The following is a 26,274-nucleotide window of genomic DNA, read 5'->3' as shown; positions in this document are numbered from 1 at the left end:
ATTATTTACTACTGCCTGCGCTTCTATCGGCGTCCGCTAGTACAGTCTGATCAAGAAGTGAGCGCATTTCACTTTTGTTTGCTTACGCAGAGAGGAAAGAAGGGTTGTTTGTGTTTTGTGCCGTATCTAGTTTGCCACAAAAAAGAAACGTAATGTAATTACTCGCTTGCAAGTGAGCTCGAGTCATAGCATTACAAAAGATCGTTACAATTTATCATGGAGCTGCAAATTCACCAAACTGTCGACAGATCAACAACTTCTGAATAATAAGATATAGCAACTGGGCTTCTTCCGCCGTGAAAGTCGTTAACGGCGATGGGGATTAACATTTGAACATTGGCTGTATAATTTAAAGGAGACTGTTTCACAAACACGCTGTATGGCTTTCATAATGATGAAGAAAAAGAAATTCAAGTTTAAAGTCGATTTTGAGCTGGACGAGCTGTCCTCTGTTCCCTTTGTCAACGGAGTTCTGTTCTGTAAAATCAGGCTTCTGGATGGTGGCTTCACAGAAGAGTCGTCCAGGTAAAAAAAAAAAAAAAGTCTTGTTGATCCGGGCAATTTACTCGTCTGAATTTGCGCCGATCAGTATAACGCCTAAACATAAAACGTGTGTGTTGATTTATTTGTGACTGCAGAAATAATACAATGTCTAAATTGTAATCTAGGAACATTATCTGCATTTTAGTTTTGTTGTGTGTTTTTTTTTTTTTTTTTTTTTTTTTTTAATGAAAACGATACGCAGGTAACAATTATGTTTTTACTTATACTTTTTTTTTTTTTTTTTAAATGAGTATTACAGTAAACAACGCATTCCTGTTTATTGTGCTACACTTCACACTGTACCCACAGTGCAGTGTAACTGACTCGTATTAATAAGTAGGACCTGAAACAACGGTTTATTGTGGATGCTGTTGTAGCTGGATACAAACAAAGAAACAAGGAGTACGGTTGGTCTTTTCAATTTTAGAGCAGATTGGTAGTGGTGACATTAATTCGCTTTTACTTTACAGCTGTGAAATAAAAAAAAAAAAAAAAAACTATTTTTTCGCCAATGTTTGGACCACCAGTTGGTTTAATATTTTTAACAAACTACAGTGCTGTGAAAAAGCTTAGTGTTGCATTCAAGTACTGGACCACACGTTTAATGGTTTATAATAATTGTAATAGTTATAATACAATTTGTTATACTTATAAGCACACACACACACACACACACACACATAAATCAATTTTTCAATTAAGTAAGTGACACCTATTGAACGCTTGTCTATGATGTCACTTGTCACAGTGCTTCAAGTCAGAACTTGTCCAGGTCATTAGATGTCGATACGGGTTTCCCAAACGTAGTGTATTGCATCCTAAACTTTAGGTTTTTAAAAATTTTTTTGAATTAATTTAACATAAAACATATATATATATTATATAATATATATATATATATTATATATATAATTATATATATATTTAACATCATGTAATCAAACAAACTACAAAATGATATTACATGATTTCCATTACATGAGAGTAGATGTTGAACTTCATGCTGATTTGAATTCGGCTGTGGCAAGATCAGCACCAACTAAGACATAGCTTTGCAGTAAACTAGTGTGATCCATCTGCATCTCCTTCCATTTGCACTGTTTCCTATCTGATGATGTAGATATCCTTCTGTCTGGTGTTGATTGCTGAATTGTAATGCTAGCTCCAGGGATCAGCTCATTTTGCCTCCCCAGCACATCAGCACACACAACGACTGCGATGCTGGCTCCAGGGATCAACCATAGTGCGGTCTCCCCAGTGCATCAGCATGACAACCGTCTGGATTGAAAATAATAGTAATTATGTATTTTAGGTTGGATTTCGAAATGTAATTTTTTAAAATATTTGCCAGATTTTTGTTAAGTACATGGTGCACTACAAAGTGACATATAACAATGAAATATGTCAGCGCAACTTTATTCAGCAGGCTTTATTCGACTTTATGAAACAAAATTAATAATTATTTAGGATGACGCAAAACATTTGGCCATAGCTGTGGTACAGGGACCTCAATGTATCAAGCCTATCTGGAGCCAGATCATTTGCTGGGGCAATACTAGAAAGTACCTTTGAAATCCCTTTGATCATGACTGTGTTGTCATAACAACCTTAATTTGCAACTGAAGGCTCTAGTCTTTACCAGGAGATTCCATTGTGTCAGCATCCTATGGTTGAAAGAAACTATGCCATGTTCAAATGCTAATTTTATACCCCGTTTCCCAGCGAAGACATTACAAGACATCAAGGCTGTTAACAACACTGCTGAAGGAATCACATTTTTCAGCTGCAGTATCCCTTTAACTGAAGCCACTGGCATTATATTTCTATGTTCCTTTTATTTACATGCATGTTCTTGACATTACAGATGACCTTCAAAGTATTTTCCCTTTCTTGACCTGATGTGGGGTTTTTGTTTCAAAACTACTGAAGCAAAACTTCTGGCCCAATCTGGCACAATAGTATTAATGCTAGTACATAACATATGTTTGCTTTGAACCTTGAGAGTCCTTTAAAAGGCTCTGTGGACACTCAGTATTCGTAAGGCTTTAGTGTGACCTTTAACAAAACCTGGTCTGACTGCCAGGCAAATGCTAAAAATACTAATTTGATTAAAGTGTTTTCTGTCTCCCAAGAGTTGTTCAGTACTGTTCAAACTTGATGAGTGAGAAACAACCCTCTAAACTGGCCCTTCATTTCCATGCCTTGCAGTTTACTTTTGTGATAAAATTGCTCTAATTAGGAAAGTGATTTTGAAAATGACAGGTCTGTTTATGATGGTATCATGACATGACCGTGCCGACATCACCGCGGGGATTATTACCGCGCTGGCCAATACAGCAACTGCCCATAACAGCGCTACGACATCACTGCGCCAAACTACAATTCCCAGAAGACTCTGCGAAGTTCACAAATGTGTCTTTTACTAGGAACTCCCCCCGCCCCCTTATCATGCAGGTTTTAATATGACCTAGCATTGTCAGTGAGACTCGTATTGCACAATTGCAAAGCAGTTGCATTCCAGGTTTTACTACCATTTTTCAGTGTGTCCATTTCTCAAGGAAGAAATAAACAATGGTGGTTGTTGCTGCTATTTTGGCCCCAAAACTGCCTTTGGTGTGTTTCTTTTGCCCGCCACTGCCACATTATGTATAAATGTTTGTTTGCCTGTTTGGCAGGGCACCTAAAAATATATCCTGTAAGCTGCTGGAGAATAGATTTATATTTATATCATTTTGGCATCTGTTCGTTTGTCAACTGCCCACAGCCACCCGGGCTGATGGCGAAGAAAGATTTTTAACAGATACAGTATACTACTAATAGAGTGAATTACCTCTGGCAAAAGCGCACTGCTTAAATACTTTCTGACAATGCAGTTTAGAGCAACGAAACTCAATAAAAAAACTGGTTATATCATGAGTTCGATATTGCAGTAATGCATGCAGATCTCAGTGCAGAGTTGCTTTGTTTGAATGAGAGATCATAAAACGGGCAAAGATACAGAAGCTCAGTTATGTAAAAAGGAGTTCATATCTACCACAACATGCTTTTAAACTTTAATTTCCACAAAGCCACCTCCTGGTCAAACTTCACTAGCGACATCTTTCATTCATTCGTGCAACACTGCCTCTATTCCAGTTGTATTCCCAAAATATGATTAATATTGCTATGATAAGTGAGTTGTTTGGCAGTGTGTTCTTCCTGAGTTTAGGGTAACTATATTTAACTGGGGGTGGCTTTTACACATTTAAACTGTGATTATTGGTCTCTTGCTGATATTGAATGATCTCTTATTCAACGGAACTCTGCACAGAGATCTATATTGCATTATTGCAATAAGAATACAATAAAACATTGCTGCATTTTAACAGCCCGATTTTGGAATTGGTCCATAACATATTTAATACATTCCTATAAACACCCCTGTTTATTTTTGGTAAATGTAGATGGTACATTCCTAAAATCCCCCTATTCTTCTGTTTAATAATATATAAAAAAAAAAAAAAAAATTCTAAAAAAAAAAAACCTGTCAGTTCAGCTTGTTACAGTACGGCTTTGTTTGTGTGGTGCTCTTGTAGCCTTGAATAAATATATTTTCAAAGAAACAGTAAATCGGAATTTAATGTGTGTAACAGACGCATACATTGGGATACTTTTGACAAACAACTGTAGATATTGGCAAATTGCAGTATACTCTGAGACCTTGAGGGTGGAAGACCCACTCAAAGATGTGACTGCACAATATAATAATAATAATAATAATAATAATAATAATAAAAGCTTTTGCTCGGAACTCAGATACAGGGAATGGGGAAGTGCTGCAAGTCTGGAGGTTTTATTTAACATGTTTACCAGTCTAGTTATGATGGAACTGTATGGGAACAGTGAAAAAAAAAAAAAAGTCTTCTGCAATCAGAAAATCAATCAAGTCGGTCTCCATGTTTGCTCAGTCGACTGTGCTGGGAACCCTCCCAAAGTTGTCCTAGCTCCGTCTACGCAGACCGTGGCATCCGGTGCAGACCCGACTGCAAAGCACACTTTTTAGGAGTAACACGAACGTAGCCACCAACTGCACTCATTGTCGTTTACCATGAATAGTTCTCCAATACAAATGCATGATAGCTGTGTCTTTTTACGAGGCTGGTGACTTGACTGAACCCTGCGCTGACTGCGTCGTGGGTCAGAGTTCCTGGTAAGTGACACCTTTATGAACTTTGCAGACTCTTCTGGGAATTGTAGTTCGGCGCGGGTGACGTTGTGGAGCAGTTGTGGGTATTTGCTGTAATGTCCGTCGCGGTGATGTCGTGACGCTGTAATGACTGTCGCGGTGATGTTGTAGCGCTGTAATGTCCGTCGCAGTGATGTCATAGCGCTGTAATGTCCGTCGCAGTTATGTCGTGGTGCTGTAATGTCCGTTGCGGTGATGTCGTATCACTGTAATGTCCGTCGCGGTGATGTCGTGGCGCTGTAATGTCCGTCGCAGTGATGTCGTGGCGCGGTGATGTCGTATCATTGTAATGTCCGTCGCGGTGATGTCGTAGTGCTGTAATGTCCGTCGTGGTGATGTTGTAGTGCTGTAATGTCCGTCGTGGTGATGTTGTAGCACTGTAATGTCCGTCGCAGTGATGTCATGGTGCTGTAATGTCCGTCGCGGTGATGTCGTAGTGCTGTAATGTCCGTCGCGGTGATGTCGTGGTGCTGTAATGTCCGTCGCGGTGATGTCGTGGCGCTGTAATGTCCGTCGCGGTGATGTCGTAGTGCTGTAATGTCCGTCGCGGTGATGTCGTGGCGCTGTAATGTCCGTCGCGGTGATGTCGTAGTGCTGTAATGTCCGTCGCGGTGATGTCTTAGTGCTGTAATGTCTGTCGCGGTGATGTCGTGGCGCGGTGATGTCGTGGCGCTGTAATGTCCGTCGCGGTGATGTCGTAGTGCTGTAATGTCCGTTGCAGTGATGTTGTGGCGCTGTAATGACTGTCGCGGTGATGTCGTAGCGCTGTAATGGTTGGTACTGTAATATCTGTCGCGGTGATGTTGTAGCGCTATTATGGGCAGTCACTGTAATGGCCCCCACGTTGATGTCGGCGCAGTCTTCGACACTGTGTTATGTCATGTAACCGTTTGTAGTTAGTTGAGAGCGATGTTCACCAATTGGGTAGCTTTTGAAAAGAAACAACTCCTAATGTTTATAGAATGGATGTGTTTAAAGCTTGTTGTGTTTTTTTTTTTTTGTTTTTAAACTTAAGTATCCAGTAGGTGGTTAATTTTTCATACAGTAAATTATTCCGCTAGTGCCTTCAGCGGTGTTTGAAGTTCTGGATAAAGGTCACCTTTTTGAAGTGGCACCAAACATTGTTCTGGCAGCACAGTGCACTTCAGCATTTATAGTTCTTTACAGCCCCAATATTATTTTCTGTAAGTAAAAACAGATTGTGTGTGTGTGTGTGTGTGTGTACAGTACACTATACCTAAGTAGTAGTTATTTAAAAGAAAACTTTTGATGACAAAAGCATGACATGCTCTGGTCTGCAGTGTTAAAGAGACAGCTGAGGGGTAAGACCACACAGCTGTGTACACTGTTAGCGGAAGAACCCTTAACTATTTTGAAGGTATAGAGTGACTGAAAGTAGTACATTTTAAGTCAGCATAAGCATCTTAACAGCACATAGCCTTTGGAGCAAATATGGTGTCTATGTAGAGGCTGTTTAGGTGTGTGTAATGCACTGTATGTGTATATGAGTAGAAACCAAACACATACAAGTAGACATCAGAAATACAGCTGTTTCTTTTTTAATTCATCCCTTTGTTCATTAACACTTTAATTTTATTGTAGAGTTTTTAAAATAACTATGAGAGGTGAGGTGTCTGGCATTACTCTATATAGCATTCATTTCATTCAAAAATAATTATATGATATGCAACATAAATGGTATTCGTTTCACACAGGAGTTCAGCAGCAAAACAGCCATCAAGGTCTTAAAAACTTCAGTAGCAGTGCACTTTTACTGTACAGTATATTTGTACTGTAGAAGGAAAACCACTCAGACACGCAGCATGTCAGGGAAACTGTTGAAATTCTGAAGTTCAGTAATACCATACAGGCTGTTACGTAACACATTCTGAAATGGGAACCGTTTTTCATGCTAGATTTTAAACCAACTGAGGATCACATGGTTAGAGCCAGCCTAAGACTTTTCAGTGTCATGTTTTATAACTACATTTAAGTAATGTTGTCTTTCAACTTGTATTTCAAGATATAAATGCACAGTAGAAACTTTTCAGCATCCGTCAACTAGTGGAGTCCTATAAAAACAAGCCCCCTCTTTACAGAAGTATTCCTAATATGTTGGCTTCTAAAGACAGCGGTATACAGTCGGCGCTACCTAATCGGGATTGCTGCTTAAATGGGATACAACTCTGGGAGACGGTGCTTCCCAGTGCTATTTATGTAGTTTAATTGGGACATCACTTCATTTAATTGGGATACAGTATTTTCAAATAGTGAATGGAGATCACTTTTCAGAGCAGTACAGCGAGTACGTTATTGCGCTGTGACTTGCGTAAATCAGTGGTTTTTGCCTTGCCTCGTCTGTCGTCATGGTGTCTCCTGTGGTTTCTCAGGCTGCTGTGGCAAAATTTGACATGTCAGCATCACAGGTGTCTCGCCTCGTTAAAGGTAATGAAAAAGCGCATAATTGACTCAAATTTCACGTGATGTGTTTAACATTTACAGGTACTGTATTCATACTGTAATGTGTTCTGATTTCATTTAGAAATAATAAAAAAAAAAAACATTACGAAATACTTCTCTCTTGGCAATGTTGTAACTGATGAATATAAGTGTGACTAAGGTCCTTTTAAATGCCACTCGGTTAATTGGGACAGCCGCTGGTTTGGGACATTTTTACTTCTCCCAAGGCATCCTGATTTAAGCGGCGCTGACTGTATCTGGTGGAGACATTATAATATGGAGCTGGTGAAAGTCAACATCTGCGCTGCACACAGGGTCAGAAGTATTGGCTTGTGGCTGACCTAAAGGAGTCTCTTATTAACATTAATAAAGCTGAAGAAGACCCTGAACGGTGCCAGACAAGTGTAGAACAATATGGACAGAGGAATATCTTAAAACCTGAACTATAATGGCAGGTAATCATTTTCCACATCAGATGTAACCAAGAAAACATGAGACAGTGGAATTTGCCTTCACATTCCATAATTTGCAAGTCTTGTAAGTGTTAAAAGTGTTGCAGAAACGTTACATTCAGTACCCAAGGACATTGATTAGCAGGAACCAGTCTAGCACCCTTTGATGGTGACCTTTTCAGGGGCTTCTGTAGATGTTTTGTAGACCAATATATACAAAGCTGACTGGGAGCTTTCAAAGATCCGTCAGAACTGCTTACCTTTGTGACACATGCAGAATGTATCTTTTGTCTGGATTGGATCCTTTGCAGGGCTTGGTATTGAGCAAAGCTTTAAAAATGCAAGATAAAAATGCTCCAGTGCACAGAGTTCTCTGGGAATAAAAACACAAGAAAACATTTTAAACATTATTGATAGCCTGCAGTAAAGTGGTACAGATGAAGTTCAAATAAGTGAGCCATGACAAAGCAGGTCTCTTTTTAAAATGACCCTGAATGAGAATCCTATACCTTTAGAATTTTTTGAAATGCGCTTTATATTGCAATGGCAGATCTAACAACTCTGAAACACCCCTACAAGATTACTATGTTAAGTCTGCCCATCAGTAACTGAAAATATATATTATCATGTCTCAGTTGGACTTATGCCCAGACCATTATCTGGTTTAATTGAAATGGGCTACAGTCCTTTTTGCAAGCAAAAAACAAGAGACTTGGCGAGGAGATTGTACTTCAATACTGAATTCAATGACAAACCATTTAGGGTTCAACAGTGGCAATCATATGTCCATTTGTAGTAGATGTAGAGAGATGCATATGTGCTTCATTCAATCTTGCAGTTTAGTTGTTCATGCCTTTTAAATTAAGTTGTTTTTAACCTGCTGGTTTAGAGGGCAGTGTAACAGTACCAGTAGAATCCTGTAGCCTTGTCCACATTTATTGAAACTCTGTATTGATATGGATTATGAGACGCTATTCTATATGTTCTGCACCTTGCAGGTAGTGTGACATCGTTAGCATCTAAATATAGTGCTGTACAGAATAGGATTCCCTCTCGCATTCCTTGTACTAGTGCTGGTATGTGAATGGAAGATGCAGTACATTAATTTAAGAGGTTTTTAGTGATAGATAAAGTAGTTCACAGTGGCCATAAATGAGGGAATCAAAGCAGAACTACAGTGTATGAGCAAAACATTTCACGTGTGCTATAACTGTTTTTTGTAATTGTTTGTATACCTAATAATGTATTAGCTTGAAAATACATTACATAATTTTACCATCCAGCAAGTGGTACCATATTGTAGAATGTTGGTATGCGACATAAATGTATTAGTGATGGTTCCTTTTTTATATTTTTTGTGGCCTGTTGTGGGATTGATCAGCAGTATTTGAGTTGTTGTTGGTTACCAGTACTCATTTGTATGTTCCTGCTGAACAGACTCATTGAGAGTAGGAATGAGGTGGCAGAGGAATGAGAAATGTCCGAGTGAAATGGCCTATTTAAATGAATGATCGGCCAGCTCTTTGAAACATTAATGAACGACAAAGCAAAACCACCCGGTCACAGCTGGTGTTACTGTGTGGCATTAAGATATTCTAATCATACCTTAAAATTAAGCAATAAATATAGCTAACGTTACCCTTGGGATAAAACGAGTACGGGGCTGTGTTTCATGCATTATGTTTGATGTCTCGTCTGGAATGAAACATCTGATGGTAGCACGCCTTCCTGCAGTGCCTTATGCAAATTCAGTTGTTTCATTTTGTCTTTCGAATGTGCATTTATTTGCACTTGTATGTGTTGTACTGTTTCTTCATGCAGGTCATCAGACATAAAGATTCCTGGGACCAAGCAGTAGACCAGCTCACAATTAACACCCCTACCATTTAATTTGAAGATGGCTTGAAGAGCTCCCTTTTAAATTGGTGTAAAAAGGTCGAGTGACCTGCTTCAAGCAGGTCAGCTGTATAATCCAACCAGCTCCAGAAAGAGAAAGTAGTCCAAAGTGCCAAAGAAAATAATAAATGCTGTGAGCCCAATCCAAAGCCTCTTTTTATCCCATCTTTGTTTGTCATCTGCTTGGATATATTTGGGTCGAAATACAGTACTTCCGTTGTTTTAAAGGGAATACTGTCAAACCTGTGATCTGTTACTGAAGATCACTACAGTGCCACCAAGTTTAAGGTTTGTGTTTTTTACAATTAGCATTAAGCTACAACAGTTTGGGAATGGAAAGCTTTTTTTTGTTTTCAATGTGAGTGATCAAACCCTGATATGTGATACAGAGGAACAAGTGGCCTGAAACCCAGAAGCATTCCTCAGAGTGCATTTTTAAATTAGATTTGTTATTACTTTAATTCTTCTTCCTGCTTGACTCAACAGCAACCTAATTGAAATGCAATGTCATTATCCAGCACCCTATCCAGCCTGCAGTCATACGAGAAGGTTATTGATGCAAGAGGATCAAGAAAAATAGATGGAGGGGGGAGGGGGAGGGGAGTTACTGGTTATAAATGTATTTGTGTGGGTGCAAAAAAATGAATTGATGTGACTATTTTCTGTCTTTGAACTTGCAATGAAAAACTACAGATTAGGAGCTTTTCTAGCTGTATGTATATATATATATATATATATATATATATATATATATATATGAGCTGCTTCTAGAATTTCCTATAGTGACTCATGTTGCATTGCGACTGAGTGAAATTATTGGTACTTTATACTGTTAGTCAGCGTTCCACTGCTGTACTCCAAAAAAGATTACATAATGTGTGTTTTGAGTTCTAGCGTTGCTATAGTTGCATAATGTTGGCAGGAAAAAAAAGTGTGACGTGAAACACGGGATATATGGGGGAAGTTTTATTTAGACACCCGGGATATGAGTAAGGTTTTCAAGAAAAAAAGAATGCTGGTATATTTTCTTTCGTATAAATTCAAACATGTATGATTATTTCATGGGATTGTAATTTGTCTTAGTTTACTATGCTAGTTCATAAGTAGTGAAATGTTTGAGAGTAGTGCATGGTTTCATATGGTACAGCTGGATGTTCTAAAAAGTGTGTGCTGACAAAGACATGAGAAGAATTAGATTTAATGACTTCTACTGCAAGACTGGAAAAAAGTTATTTTTTTTAAATGTTTCTGTCTGCGGTGTAGCATTGGTTGGACCAATCTTCAACTATCCTGAAAGGTCCTATAACTTCTGTATGCATACATCTTTGACAAATACGTAACATAGTTTATCAACCATGTCTGTTTTCGTTAAGCCTGAATTACCGTACAGTATGTCACTTGTGAGCACAGCACTAGAACAGGAATGCAAAACACAGGGCAACAAGATAAACGTCAGTAACGGCTAAGATTTATCATTGCAGATAACTGTTGAGCTTTTGGGGCGGGTCTACCTCATTTCTGCAGGGACAGCTCAGAAATATAGCTGCTTCTCTTGTATTTCAAGACATGCAGTACAAGTCCTTACTTGTGGAAGGCCTACTGTAGTAACTCTGAAGCAGTTCAGTTTGAAATTGTTACAGTCACAATGGCTTTTTGCCGTCTATTTATCACAGTATAGGAGTTGGAAAAAATAAAGCAGGTATTCTTGCAGAGGTTAGCCTCATCAATCAATCCCAGATGTCACAATAGTTACGCCAGGTCCTTAACTGCCCTCATGCACAAATTCAATTGCTTTAGCCTGTAAACAAAGAAGTCTTGAGTTTTTCTGCATAAAACCTGTTCTCAGTTAAAAATGACTGGCTTATTTGAGCCTTAACATGGCCTAAATGACTCATTTATAAATGCTATTCCTTCAGGCCTTTCTCATATGATATTATTAAGAACAAATCCCAGAAAGATTTGGAAGTGCTAGTGACTATTAGTGGAGTGCATACACTTCTCTTACAGTAAGTGAACCTTCCCCTTCCCTTCATCGCTAGCTCTAATCTGTGGATCTACAGAAATCAACTCTGAGGCTTATTATTTAGAAAATAATAAACTGTATTTGGTTTTACATTTCCTATCAAATGAGGGGCCACACTTTCCTGTCCATGCTTATTACTTAATGCAGGGTTGTTGTTGTTTTTAACAGTGTCTCTTCTTTCCGTTTCTACCCAGGGAGGTGGTACAAGCTAACTGCGTTCGCTGGAGGAACATGTTCTCGTTTCTGTGTAAAATGAGTGCCAGCGCCAGTACCGGAGTGTTAGACCCCTGTGTCTGCAGGGTATCAGTGCGAAAGGTACTTTATCTGTTTTACTTAAGCTGTCCGAGTTGCCATATACGTGTACCAGTACACTTGCTGTTTACCATGTTTGTTTCTATTTATTTGTTTCCTAACTAAAAATTGCATGCCGATTTTAACTCTTTTAACACTGCAGATCTGTTTGTAGTTCAACTCCTCTCAAAACAGCAGACCATTAAAGTAATCCAATGCACTAATGTGCCAACACTTTTTAATTAGTTAGCCTATGGGAGTCTCTACTTACTTAGTGCTGAAAGAGTCATATTTTAGCATGAACTGCATACACTATCATGTACCTAATGAGTTGACATTTTCTTTCGACAGGAAATGAAAGGAGGAAAGACATATGCAAAGGTAAGAAGTGGGTTTTTTATTTATTTATTTTTCCCTAGTTAGTTTGAACTGATTAGTGGGATTTATGCATATTCCTTATTTGTTTACTTAGGATGAAAAATGCAACTCCAGTGTACTGTATTCCTAAATGTAATTAAAAAAGACTCCAGTCTGAGAGAACTGGATTATTTTGTCAGATGGCGCTATTCTACATTGATGAGCGGAATGTCCTCTTATGTGTTACAAAAAAAAAAAGCAAAGAACATTCTTAAGAGCAGCTCCTTCCATAATCACCTTGCGTAATTACGCTATGGCCGTTCCATTGTAGCTGCTTTTCTCTGAAAATACATCTGGACACCGATCTTTTTTCATCTGTATCATTATTATATTAATGGGATTTCCCCTAAATGTTACATTTGGATCACTTTTTAATTTTTTTAATTAATGCTCCTCCATTTTCCTTCATGAATCTTAACCCATAAACCCCAATAATGAGCACTAATACTAATACTGATATGGGACCAGTTTTTATATTAGGATGCTTCTTAAAGTGTTTATTTAAAATATGCATTGTACAGTATTTTATATGAATTATATTCTCCTTTATTGTACAGTACAGCAGTGTGTCACTGGTTACATGTCATGAAAAAGTTACTTTTTTCAGCACTGCCATGTGACTTGCATACTGTGAAACTTGATCATCATGCAAACAAAGCAATGTGTTAAAGTAGTAAAATAATGCACATATTCAACATTTCAGCATGTAAGCCTCCCGTGTAGAAGAGAAAAGCTTAGTCTGCCGTATACAAGTGTATATTTTCTTCCAAACATGTGATATGTGCCCTGGAGTGTATGAACATAATGCCACTATATAAATCTAAGCGTATTTCTATTGCTACACATTGTATTGCCATTCTTTTCAGTTGTTTTAATCTGGTGGCGACTTTCTTTCCCTGCTCTGTTTGTATGAGTCTGAGCTCTGGCCCCACTGCAAATGTTCCTTTTAATTCGCGCAGTTATGTATTGACTACTGCCGCTTCCAGACTGAGTGCTTTTGTTAGGCTAATGTCTGTACTAAGTCAGTCCTAGCCAGGAACAGAAAAACTAACAGCCCACCCTCTATTATGCTAGTTCTTACTCCCTCGCCGTTCTGCTCTGTATTTGATAATTATTATTAATTGCCAGTAAATATTATTTCTAAAAAGAATAAATGAACAAGAACGAAGGCTAGAATTCAGTCTTTAATACAAAAAAGTATTTGACCAAGACTGTTACTGTACTGTTATTTATATATGCTGTATTTTGCACTTTATTGCACCTGTGATAATAGTTAGTTAATTACTGTTGTAATAGTTTTATTTAGATTAATGAATGTGATGCATCTTGAGTGGATAAACATTGAGGTCTAAACCTATTAGTTAGTTTTCATAATGGCTGGCTTGTCTTTGCCAACTCAGGGCTAATTCTAAATACGCAATGTAAACCTGTAAAGGGTTATTCTGCTTGTGAGTACAGTAGCAGTGGTAGTCTGATAAGGAACTTCCTTTATTTCTTTTTGATAGCTTGGGTTTGCTGACCTGAATCTGGCCGAGTTTGCTGGCTCTGGGAACACTAAGCGGAGGTGCTTACTTGAGGGCTATGATACCAAACACGTCCGGCAGGATAATTCCATTCTGAAGGTGAGAAGCCATGTGGTCTATTCACAATGTGGGTCTAAAACTCATTTTTATTATTAGATTGTTAGTATTAATTAATCACTACTTTCTTAAGGGTGGAGTTCTTTTAAGTAAAATGTAAAAAGTACACTAAAGGATTTGGGGCAGTACAGGGCGAGTTTTAAGATGCTAAAATGCTGCTTATTTATTTATTTTTTCACTTGCTTAGGTTTTGATCAGCATGCAGCTGATGTCAGGGGACCCCTGCTTTAAAACGTAAGTGGTGTTTTTTACTTCATTTTTTTTTTTTTTTTTTTTAGTAGCTTGCCCATGACAGGCCTGATATAACTCCTCAGATCATCAATCCCAGGAATTAGAGTACTCCACAGGGAACATCACATTGACTTAGTTGTGGCAATTTCTCCTGACCTTACTAGCCAGGCATCCAGTGAGCTCCAGCAGACACCTGTAGGGGCAGGCCTTTGTCCTCCAGGGGGTTGTAGCTCATCAGGGTGCTGGGTGTAAGAGGGAATTGGCTTGGTTGTGGGATTGCAGATCTCCTGAGCTGTTGTGGGGAAGTGCTGCAATGAGGGAGTGAGTAAGGGAGTGTGCTGCAATAAGTAAACAATACTGAGGATGGAAATGGTGGCCAAAATAATTGCGTAAATTATAAAAGTAAATACAAAAATGAGTGCACTTATAACATGGAAGCATGCCATAACTGTTAAAATAATAATAAATCAACCTTTCGGGTTCCACTAGCTTAACGAAAAATACATTTGCAATTGCACACCGAGTTCTGGGGGGGGGGGATTGATAGCTGTGCATTAATGCAGCTTAAACCTCTGAACAGTTACCATTTGATAAGGCGGAAGTTTACAGGATTCATATTTTCCTGTCTCGGGTGGTTACTGTGGTCTCGTTGTGGGTTCATTTCTACATGCATAGTGCTTCTGTGAAATGCAGACTAGACACCACACTGCCCTGTATAGAGCTTTTTAAAAGAACTGTTATATTGTGTGTCTGTGTGTGTGTTTTATTAGAAAACAAATCCCTCCAATGCATGCAACTCCAAGAAGTGGTCAGTTTATTTGGAACTCCAGTGTTGGGGAATAAAGATGTGCTGCAAAGGAGGCGAGTCATTAGGTGTTTCACGTGATCAACGGTGCAGTCTGAACACAAGAACTGTTAGCTGGCTGAAAAAATTAGTACATCCAATGATTTTCGGGTAGTTGTTTGGTAACATCAGTTGCTTTGCAATTATGGAAAAAGTGCAGTTTGGCTTGACAGTGGGAATGGACGTCATTTATTGATCTTCTGCTCTTCTCCCAAGAGGCTGCAGTGGTTAGAAGTAGGGATTTTTTTTTTTTTTTTTGTGATAAAATATTTATTGGGGAGAATACAGAAACATATCAGTTTGAATACAATACAATAATTCCCCAAGTTTTGCATTTTCAACCCCCCTCTCTCCACCCAAACCACTCTCCACAAGAACCACCCCCCACAAAAGACCTCCCTAATTAATACCAGTCAGATAAAACTGAAGAAGGATTAATCAAAGATCTGATGCAGCCGATCTCCAGGCCTGCAGTCCTCTTCCCAGCGCCATGGACCTGAGCAGTAGAAAGTTGCATATAAATGATATCAAGAAAGGCAAGGGTCCATTGACTGTAGTGGAGGGAATGAGAAGGTTGCCAACGAAGAACTATACTTTTTTTAGCTGCTGTGCGACCAGCCAACCAGATCCATTTCTGCTGTAATGATCGATTGAGGGATGAGTCATCATTCAGTAATAATATCTTAGCAGAACAAGGGATATTCTTCTCAAGAACAGTGGACAAAGTTGAAGAGACCTGATCCCAAAACACAGCCACAACAAGACACTCCCAAACCATTTGTAACATTGTTTTTCAATAGATAAATCCCTACAAAATAAATATTATTGGAAATTATGTTTATTCTTTCGTGACTATAACCCTTTGTTTTGGAACAGCGTAATACACGTTGCTGTGTATTGCCTGGGATTATTCTTTGCGGTCACCAGACTTAGAAAAATAAACGTACTGTTTGGATCTTGAACTTTGTTGTCTGTCTTCTGTTTCATAATTACATCACCTCTACACCTGCGCACTGCAAACCACTTTGCCACAAATCCTCTTAATGAACAGAGGTGGTGAGAGAATGCATCCTGAGTGATGAAGTCATCAGCAGATCAGGTTTTCCCTCTGGAGGAAAACACTTCAGCAGTGTCTCACTACATGAAATACTGAGATCCTGCTTTTTATATAGTCGATCACATAAACTGTCACTGCAAGGAAGACCTAAAAATGTAATTGCATCAATCTTTCCACCAGATTCTTCCCTGATCTTTTAAAAAATCACAAATAAAAGTGTGATTGTATAATTGTAATTATTAAAAAATATGTATAAACAATACATTATATATATATATATATATATATATATATATATATATATATATATATTAAAAACATTTCTATATGTAACTCTAAATTTAACTCCTTTTACAAAACTTTCTTTAGTCCCAGCGAAAGACCTGGAAACCCTGAAGAAGTGGAATTGTAAACTGAACATTATTCAGGGTTTAATGACAGGTCTATTAGTACACAGGAGCCACTAGGAACAGTTATTGCTTTGTCAAAATTGATTGGCTTGGAAAATATTGAGAATGTTTCTTTAAGTTTAGTGCAATGGATTATTTGTTCCTTTTTAAATATTTAGAAACATTTATTTTTCCGTGTGTGATTGTTAGGAATGAAGACATTGTTTCATTTCATTATTTTCTCTGCATTAAAACAAAATAGACAGATTTGCTTTCCAAGGACACCAGTGTATGCCAACTATACCCCAAGGAATTGTGAGTGAGTGGCTTTGCAGTTTTCTGTTCTTAAACAAGCATGCTATGAATAAAATATACAGACCATAAGCAGCTCCTCCCACATCTGAAGTCGATGAAAAGTGAGATATTGCCTTGAATTTTATTGGTCTACAAGTTGAAATATGGAAGCTGTAAATTAAAGAGCATTAAGGAGTCTATTTTTGTAGTTGCATGGGCACTATGATTTCTGTGTAGGAGTATTGTTACTCAATGTGGCTAACTAGGAACCTTGGAGTTAACAGTGTGAACTAATAAAATATGTACATTGAGAGCAGCACACTCCACCGAAACTCAATACTGGTGAAATACACTAGTCAGTCTCATACTTGCTGTACGTGACACACCTAGAGAGGAGGGGTTTATACGATTTAGACAGAGAAGTTGATGTGTACATATTCTTGCAGCTTTGAAATTTATGTCTTTTGGTACATCCGAGATTGGTTCACCATAACAATGCTTTATAATTGAAACTGCAGATTTGACTCACTAATTTAAGTGTACTGGTGTAACAAGTATTTGTAACATTTTTTTATAGAAAAAAATAACTTGGTAATGTTGCAATAGATTACCTCTGTCTTTCAGTTTTTAATTGCTGACAAAAATATTAATAAAGCTTTTACTTGTTTGAAAACCTTAAAGACAAAAGCCCTCTTTTAGAACAAAATACAATTTTGTGAGTCCCTCATATCTGACATCCCTGGTTGAACAAAAAGTATTTGTCAAAGCAAGCAACAACATCAAAGCCAGATTTAGAGGGGCAGTCTGCATTGTTCTGGAAGCAGGGAGTGATTTATTAGAGCAGGGCCTTGTTGTTCAGTTGAACCTGTTCACTGAGGAACTCGCAGCACCAAGCTTTTCAGGTTTCTTAACAGCTATGTTGACATTTAAAAAAAACAGTTGATCTGATTTATACTTGTAGCAAGGGCCTCCTCACCTGTAGCAGATTAGACAAATGTTACCACAGTTTTCTCAGGTGTGATATCTGATTGCCAAGCTCAGGCAATGGGAACTGGTTAAATAAAGACAACATACAGATTTGTATTAGGTGAATCCCATGCAAACGGACTTGCATTCTGTATTTGTGATTAAACACCATGGTACTGCAGAAATGTGAAACTCGTGAAGAATTTTGTTTAAACCTTCCATCTACAGGTTGGTCTTGCAAAATTAAAGCAACACTTTTTTTCAGAGCACCAGTATACATCCTCATTTGTGCTTTTTTGCAGACTGTAGCTGTTCAAGGGAGTTCACTTATCCCTGCAAAATAAATCTTTAATATCTAAAAGGACAAACTCTGACTTTTTCGCTCTTATTTCAGGCTTTATCGAGCTGGGCAGACATCTTGTTTTGCCTCAGTGCACAGGAGACTCCAAAGCATTGTTTCATTCCAGTCCTCTGAATCTTTGGCAATGCTTGTGTGTGCGTGTCAGTGGGACTGATAACAGGATCCTTGACTAACTGAAAGCAGGGTATTGCCAAGGGCACTGTGTGTTTCCTAGGTTTTTTTTGTGTGGTTATTTTATTTATTTTTACATTTGAGTGGGATGTAATCCAAATGAAACAGTGTAGAATGTCAGGGACACTGTCTCTGTTACTGAGCAGGGTGGAAATAAGACTCCTCTTGAATAGCAGTTTCACTTTGTGTTAATGTGAGCTTGATTAGCCACAGTGTATAGGTAACAAGCTCAGGTGTGTCTTATTAGACTCATAGTAAAACCAGGAATGGATCGAAATTGCTATGCAATGGGAATCTTTTATTTCCTTCTCTGTATTTAAAATACGAAACGTGTCATCTTGGTCAGTGATTAGTTTTCTCTCTACTACTGTTTCAGCCAATGTCCCAATATCAACAGTTTACCCTTTCAGCAATGTTAAGGGCAAAGCTGAAGAATACTTTTCTAGAACAGGTTTATTAAATCAGAGATTCACACACACACACACACACACACACACACACACACACACACACACACATTTGTCCTACATAGATATTTGTATAATGTTGTTATATTTCTCTACATAATTATTGCTTTTAGCACTGATGGTACAATTGCTTGGTGTGATGCTTGTCTGAGCAAAGCAGTTTTAGGTTTCTCCTTAAAATTGGATCCCTGAGAATTATTTTTATATTGCCTGTTTTGCTGATCATTCTGACGCAGGATTTTTCAATAAACATGGACTTGGACCTGAAAGTAGAAAGTCTTTGGTCTCCTGCTCAGTCATTTTCAATAACATCCTTCCTTTACTTCTTTGCCAGGAGTGTATCTGTAATGGGATTTACTAAGTCTTTCTAATCCAGCAGAAATACTGCTGTAGATCTTGTTGAATGTGCATTCTAGTACAGGATGGGGAAAATGTGAAAAATACCAGAGACTGATAAAAGGAAGAGAAATGCAGGCTTCAGAGTGTTTAGTATATATATATATATATATATTATAATATATATATATATATATATATAATATATATATATATATATATATATATATATAACACTTCATATTTCATTATATGATATGTGTACTTATATAAGCTGATAATCATAAGTGAATTGCATTCAGAAATTAAATTTTTAAATGAAAATGTAAAGCTTTTCAATTTCAATGAAATGGTCACCCAAAGCAAGGGGATTTCAGTCTGAAGCCCAATTCAGTTAAAAGTCTGAAATGTGTATAACACAGTTTCAGAACACTGGCCTAAGTATAAAAGTGTCTTTGTTAGATGTTCTCTGAGTTAACTAACATGTTACCTAATTAACCTTTTGTCACCAATTATTGTTAACAGGTGAGGGTCCATGATTACTATAAATATAGGTAGCATAGGCACAAGTTTGTCATTCCTGAATGTAAGGGAGCAGAAAATGGCAAAATACGCACAGTTAAGCAAAGAAAAAAAGTCTGTAATTAGTTTAAGAAATGAAGGTCAATCTTTAAGACAAATTGCAAGAACTTTGCAAGTGTCTGTAACTGCTGTGGCCAAGGCCATGAAACGATTTGAAGAAATTCATGAGGACCGAACAAGGTCAGGCAGGCCAAGGGTGATCTCAGAATCAGAGAACAAGTTCATTAGAGTCACAAGTCTGCGAAATCCGTGATTAACTGCCCCTGAAATACAAGCTCAGCTATATGCTACTAGAAGTACAGATGTTTCAGCTGTTCAGAGGAGATTGTGTGAAGCTGGTCTAACTCGAAGAATAGCCGCAAAGAAACCATTGTTAAGAGTGCAGAATAAGAGGAAGAGACTTGCCTGGGCCAAAAAACACAGAAACTTGACGTTTGAGGAGTGGAAGTCGGTCTTATGGACCATTCAGCAATTAAATCTCGTGTTTCTGTGACAGTTTATATTTATGACGTCATATAATTAGGAATTATTTTTCTGTATCTCACTGAATCCTATCTATCTATCTATCTATCTATCTGTCTGTCTGTCTGTCTGTGTCTCTATATATATCTGTGTCTATCTCTGTATATCTCTCTCTATATCAGAATCTCGAGTCCGTCATGAGTCCTTGACGTCGAATCTTGAGTCAGAGTTCGACTTCTTGAAACAAATCAATTTTCATTCAGTTAGTGGTAGTAGTGGGGGAACAGTTTACCTAACGAACATTGTCTGATATTCCTCAGGAAAAAGACTCAAATAATAACAAAAAAAAAAAAAAAAAATCAATGTATTTTTTTCTAGCTAGATTTATATTTGCATGCCTTTTTCAACTTGTCTGTCACTATCTTTTCTTTTGGAATTGGAATACTGTTTGAATGTACCTGAAGTTTATAAGATTTAAGTTCAAGTTTGTGAGCGTTGTTTTTCACTTTGATAGAAGCCGTGATCATGACTATAGAGCTAGTGATGTGGGACATTGTCAGAATGTGGTATGCTATCCACAACTTGAATTGTGTAATGGCAGAAAGTGGTACGATGTCAGATTGCAGGTTTTGCGCTGTCATATTTTAGTACATCTGCAGTCAATCTGATGGGTGTTTTCCTATTGTCTAAAGAGGTACATTGACCATTAATTATACTTTTTTTTTTTTTTTTTTTTTTTGCAAACCAGTTCTGGCTGACAGCTGGCTGCTACTGCGCATGTGCACAGCGGTTATAGGTGCTTTCATTTCTGAGTGAGCACAGCCCGGCTTCAGCTCATTAAACAGATGGGATGAACGGCATTGTTGATGTGCCAGTGTCACGTGAGAGGGGGGAATGAAACGCAAATCACCCAGAAGAAGGGAAGCGCAATTCATTAAGAGATTGGGGGTTCAACGAGCAAGCGAGCACTGATAACCAGCCACCACTGGTATTTCCCCTTTGTGTAGGTTCATAATGGAACAAAAACATGAAGTTCACACAGACAGATTTCTAGGTTGACGCTGCACAATGTGTTGTTAATGTGTTTTTCCTGCACCCATTTTTCATTATTATCCTTTTTTTGCTATCAATCAGTTCTTCTGTCCTATCAGTCTGATATATCTGCCTGTTTGACGTTAAGAAATTTTCAACTGAATTTGTCAGCTGAATTTATTGATGTTTCTTGCAGTGATGGCGTGTGCTGGGAACGTGTGGAGATTATAAGCAAAGCACAGAGTATGTAATCGCATAGCAACTTTGTGATATGAATTAAGAAGCTCTAAAAGTATGATTATAACTTATTTAATTGTTGTTTTTTCATTAATTTTTGTTTTCAGTAAACTCAAATTCACATTCCTGAGATTCAGTGAGCATAGCAAAATTTTAATTGTGTATTTTTGCAAGAATACAGTTTTAGAAATGTATTTCTACAGTGCTTAAAAACCTTAGAACATGGTTTAAAGTAGTAAAGAGCAATAAGTACTTACTTGTTTACCATGGTGACATCATTTATTCCTTATAGAACTTCATGCAAAAGAGGGGAAAAAAAAAATTGACTGCAATAGTTGCAGATGGGTTTGTGTGGGGGTGTTTACCAGTTTGATTAGTGTGTGGTGTGGGGGTGTTGACGCTGCAACTTAACTCTCTTCCAATTTCTTGTTCTTACTATGATTGGCTGCAAAGACAACAGGGCTAATCAGTGATTTGGATAATGTTTTATTGGGTGGGTTTTTATTGTGCTCAGGTTTCCTAGTAACTGTAATATTAGTTGTGTAATAGAAAATAAAAAAAGGACTCATCGTTTATATCTCTGAGCCATGGAGCCCAAATGTTCGAGGTCAAGTCTGAGTCTTTTCTGGCCGTGACTCGATACTGAGTCACGAAAAATGCGACTCAAGTCCCTGTGGCAGGACTGAAGCCTTGCACATGTAAACTTGTAATAATGTGGGTGTGTAAATATTACACATATTTGTAACTAACAGCTGGCTTGAATCCCTGCAAGGTGTCTGAGTTCTCCTCCAATAGCCAGACAAGTCAGCCATGTGACAATGTAGCTGGTATTGTTAGTCAGACCTGATTGAAGGGAACTTGGAAAGCATGTACAGAATGTGTCCAGGTCCTAATTGAATTATTGATTGCCAGTTAGGACTGGCTAGATGGTATTGTGGAGGAGCGGAGTCATAGCTCTGGGAATTGTCTGCTTTCATTTTGTTTTGTTAAATAAATTCTCCTGATTCTTGTGTCAGCAATTCCTGCCGCTATTCTTGGGCACAACGCTACCCAGACACACTCCCAAACAAAGGATATGTTTGTTTTTTTTCAGTTCATTGCCAGTGTTCAGACAGATTTCCACATTTCCTGGTTTTATTCAACAACATTTAGATTTATTCAAATTTTATGAAGTACCGATAGTGTCTCCCTCAGACTCCAGTCATGCTGCATGGCTGAACACTGTCATTTTAAATAAGTACTTTTTTATTGACAGACCCCCTTCAACAGCGATGTATATAGGAATACAAGGAGAAGCTGAACATTTACATGAAGATCGGAAGGGAAGAGATACACTTAAGCCTTTATTTGGTATTTCGGGTATGTACAGTCGTATAAAGCGCTCCATTTATAGTATAAAATTTGTAAAGGTGGATTTTAGGTTATTTTTCGAAACCTTTTTATTTTAGTTCTGAAATATGTTAAAAGCATGTTTGCCAATGCAAGAAGGTTTACTTCCCACTGCCTTTAAGAATTCAGTTGTCTGATTTGGAATGCTTTTCACCCAAAGTATTTTTCCTTTGTGAAAATGTAATGAGATATATTTACTTCCTGCTACTGTGCACCAAATCCAATACAGCTTGCAGCTTTTAAACCCGCATGTGCTCTTGCCTTGTCGTTCTTTCTGTGTTGTATGTCTACTTATCTGAGTGTGTGTTGCTCTGCACTGTTACTACTCTAGGACAGTTCTTGTAACACAGTACTTCTTAAAGTTTGTCCTCCAAAAGTTACTGAACCCACAAACTGCATGCCAAGTGTGAGGTATTATTAGTAAAAGACAGATGAGAGCTAATCACGAGCCTTTTTTATTTTATAAACCTGACAGACCCCCCAGGAAAGTGTGCCTCGGTTCCAGAAGAACTTGGAGTGTGTGGTCACTCCAGAACATCAAGCTATGCTAGTCAGCAGTCTAAAGTATCAGGTATGGATCTTCACAGTTCGTTAGCATATTGATACCCCAGAGGCACAATTTACATTTTGGGTGCAGTAGATTTTGGTGGGATTTTTACTTCTATGCAAAACGGAGTGGATTGATTTATGATCCCTACTGTACTAATTGTACAGTAATTGTACTGTACAATTATTCAACTTGCTGGCTTTTCTTCCTCCAGAATGTTGTTGTTAATGACTGCTGCTTTGAATGTTGATGTTATTGCTAAAATCGTTAATTTTTTTAAACCAATTGTTGCTAGTCTGAAAATGCAAATGTAAATGCTTCAAGCTTGGTTTTGTGTACTTTTCTTTACCATGTGTATTTTCAGTATGTGATCCCTATCTGCAATTGCTGATAATCCCTTTTTGATACGTTTACAAATTGAGGAAGCAATGTATATGTTAATTTCAAAGCAGAGTAAATTAGACCCCTTAGCTTTTAAAAGAATATTCATTGTTGTTTTTCTAATTTTATAGTGTATTTCAATAAAATGTAAGTATTAAAAATCACATGCTTCACTTGAATGTAATGGAAGGCAATCACAACGGTAAACAACTGAGTGCTTGGATGTTGAATAGGATATGGGGGACAAGCTGGATGGGACATTCTTTCTACCTCGTGCACCAAAAGGTCTAAGCTTCATACATTAGCTCTTCCACTCAGTATTACAATCTGAAAAGCATTGATCTGTATAGTATGACTGAGTGTGCACTTCTATGAATGCTTTTTTTTACTGTTCTCAGTTGATTTCCGCAGTAATGAAATAATTTGTCTAAAACTCCACACTCTTCTGACACAACTGACTTGATCGGCAGCAGGCATTAGTAGACCCTGTGTGTGCCATACAGACACGCTGTGACAAAAGTGGTCCTCTGTGTGAAAGTGTAAATGTGACATAAAGAATACCCCATAGACAGGCAGGCAGACCCTGCTCAAATGTTCTTTATTAATATTAACGCAATTACAATGTTTAATCAGTATTTTGAAGTGCTAGTATAACAGGGAGAGTGATTTTTAACCATTTATATTATTTTTTTATTCCCCTAAGAAACTGGAGTGTTGGTTTTATGAAGTTGCTGCTGCCAGGACCAGTCTTTCAAAAAGTAGTCCTGCCCTTGTTGTGTTGCAGGGTACAGCACAGGGCACTCGCGCTCCTCGAGCCTGTGTGAGCTTTCCCACAGGAGGAACGCCTCTGTGGGCAGCGCATCAACAGGGATTGGGAGCATACCTGAACCCAGTGGGGAGTGCTCCCCCAGGGCAGGACCTGCTGCTGCTGGGGCTGCTTCTGCTCCCATGCCAGAGCACCTCACCCCAGTCAAGAGTGGATCCTCCTCCGAGCGGCTCTGCAGGTGAGATAACCGGTTGAGTTCAGAATTATATGGATACTTAAAATGTCATGATTTATACCTGTAGTTGCAACTGATTCAGTTTTAATAATTTCAAATCCTGTTTCCACAGGCATGCAGCGAAGCAGGACTCTATGGAGTCTCAGCTGAAGCGGGTCGATGCCACCAGGGTTGATGCCGATGACGTTGTGGAGAAGATTCTGCAGAGCCAGGACTTCACTCGCAGTCTGCTGGACTCCAGTGCAGAAGGTACGACTGATTTTACAGGAAAGCATTCAAAGTACATGAGCATACAGAAAACAAGGTAGCTGTAAGCCTTGCAAAGTTAACTAGTGAGGTGGCATGTTTGTGAGTTCTAAGTGGTGCTGACAATCCGGTGCTTGCTGATGCTAGCCTGCTCTGTCACATTTAGATACTGATTATGGTGTACTGGCAACTGTTTTCTTGGTGCTTAAAAAATGTTTCAGTAAGTTAATTGGTATTTAAATCATTTTTGTACTTTTATACCATATAACACAATACAATGTAACATGCATTTCTAAGGAGCCTTTCACAGGAACATCCTGAGGCACTGTGAAAGGCTGCTTAGAAGTGTGATGGTCTTGATCTATATTAAAACACATTTCTTTAGTGAATAGGAACATAATTGCAATCTCTGTGTTGTATTTTGGTTGCAGAAGAGGGATTACGGTTGTTCGTGGGGCCAGGAGGAAGTACTGCTTTGGGGAGCCATCATCTACCCACAAGGTTTGTATTTAATAGACACAGCTGTGTTATTTAAAAAAAAAAAAAAGATACATTTACTTGTGTACAAACACATCAGTGAGAGAGGTGTATTATCATTGAGATAAAACTAAACATTAAGATGAAACTATACTATAGAATATATGCTTGATAACCTGTACTGTTTTAATGCTGGGGAAAACTCTGTGTGGTTATGTTTTGATGCATTTAATCAATTATTTCAGGGTTGGAGCAGGGGCTTATGAACAAGTGGTGATAAAGCGTTAGAAGAGAGAGGCCAGACATTCAGAGAAGCAGTGACATGGAAATGAAATCTCAAGGAAGGGGCAGAGGCAAGACTGTTGCGTTTCACTTCATTCCAGCAACAGTTCCACAATCCTTCAATTTAAAGCCGATGGGACCCACTGAAGAGCTACTACACACAGCCTGTATAAGTGATCACCTTAAGTCAGTGAAGTAGTAGCATAGATGTAGTATTTATTCTTGATATGTAGTGAAGGAGAAGAAGAAAAATCAGATCCAGAAAAATTGAGTGTGTATCGGGTTATTCACATTATAAAGCTGCACATAAGGATGAGTTTATTTTCAAAAGGAATATTGACATTCTCCATTTACCCAAGTGCTATCAGTTACCAAGTTCAATTTTTTTTTTTTACAATTCAAGGCAAACAAAAACACCACCAAGGGAAATGGTTGTAGCTTCAATTGTTTTGTTTAATAATGAATTTTGATTTGTAGATGCTTTTGGTCTATAACTATGGCGAAAAGTTTAGCATCACCTAGAATTTTAGGATTGTTGTGACATAAAAAAATAACAACAAAAAAAACTATATGAA

General features: G+C 38.1%; 1 protein-coding gene across 1 annotated transcript; it reads left to right on the top strand.

The window, feature by feature from the left end:
• Nucleotides 1-60: 60 nt before the first annotated feature.
• On the top strand, nucleotides 61-26,274 carry LOC121326977 (protein FAM102B-like). The gene is made up of 11 exons (XM_041270682.1): nucleotides 61-525; nucleotides 11,794-11,914; nucleotides 12,242-12,271; nucleotides 13,813-13,929; nucleotides 14,135-14,181; nucleotides 22,632-22,735; nucleotides 23,241-23,336; nucleotides 24,478-24,697; nucleotides 24,807-24,943; nucleotides 25,372-25,441; nucleotides 25,663-26,274. The coding sequence occupies exons 1-11, from the start codon at nucleotides 380-382 to the stop codon at nucleotides 25,703-25,705; spliced, it is 1,131 nt and encodes a 376-aa protein (XP_041126616.1). The 5' UTR covers nucleotides 61-379; the 3' UTR covers nucleotides 25,706-26,274.

This window comes from Polyodon spathula, chromosome 14, assembly GCF_017654505.1.
Source record: "Polyodon spathula isolate WHYD16114869_AA chromosome 14, ASM1765450v1, whole genome shotgun sequence".
NCBI lineage: Eukaryota > Metazoa > Chordata > Actinopteri > Acipenseriformes > Polyodontidae > Polyodon > Polyodon spathula.
The sequence above is the reverse complement of the archived record's forward strand: the minus strand, read 5'-3'. Positions and strand labels throughout refer to the sequence as shown.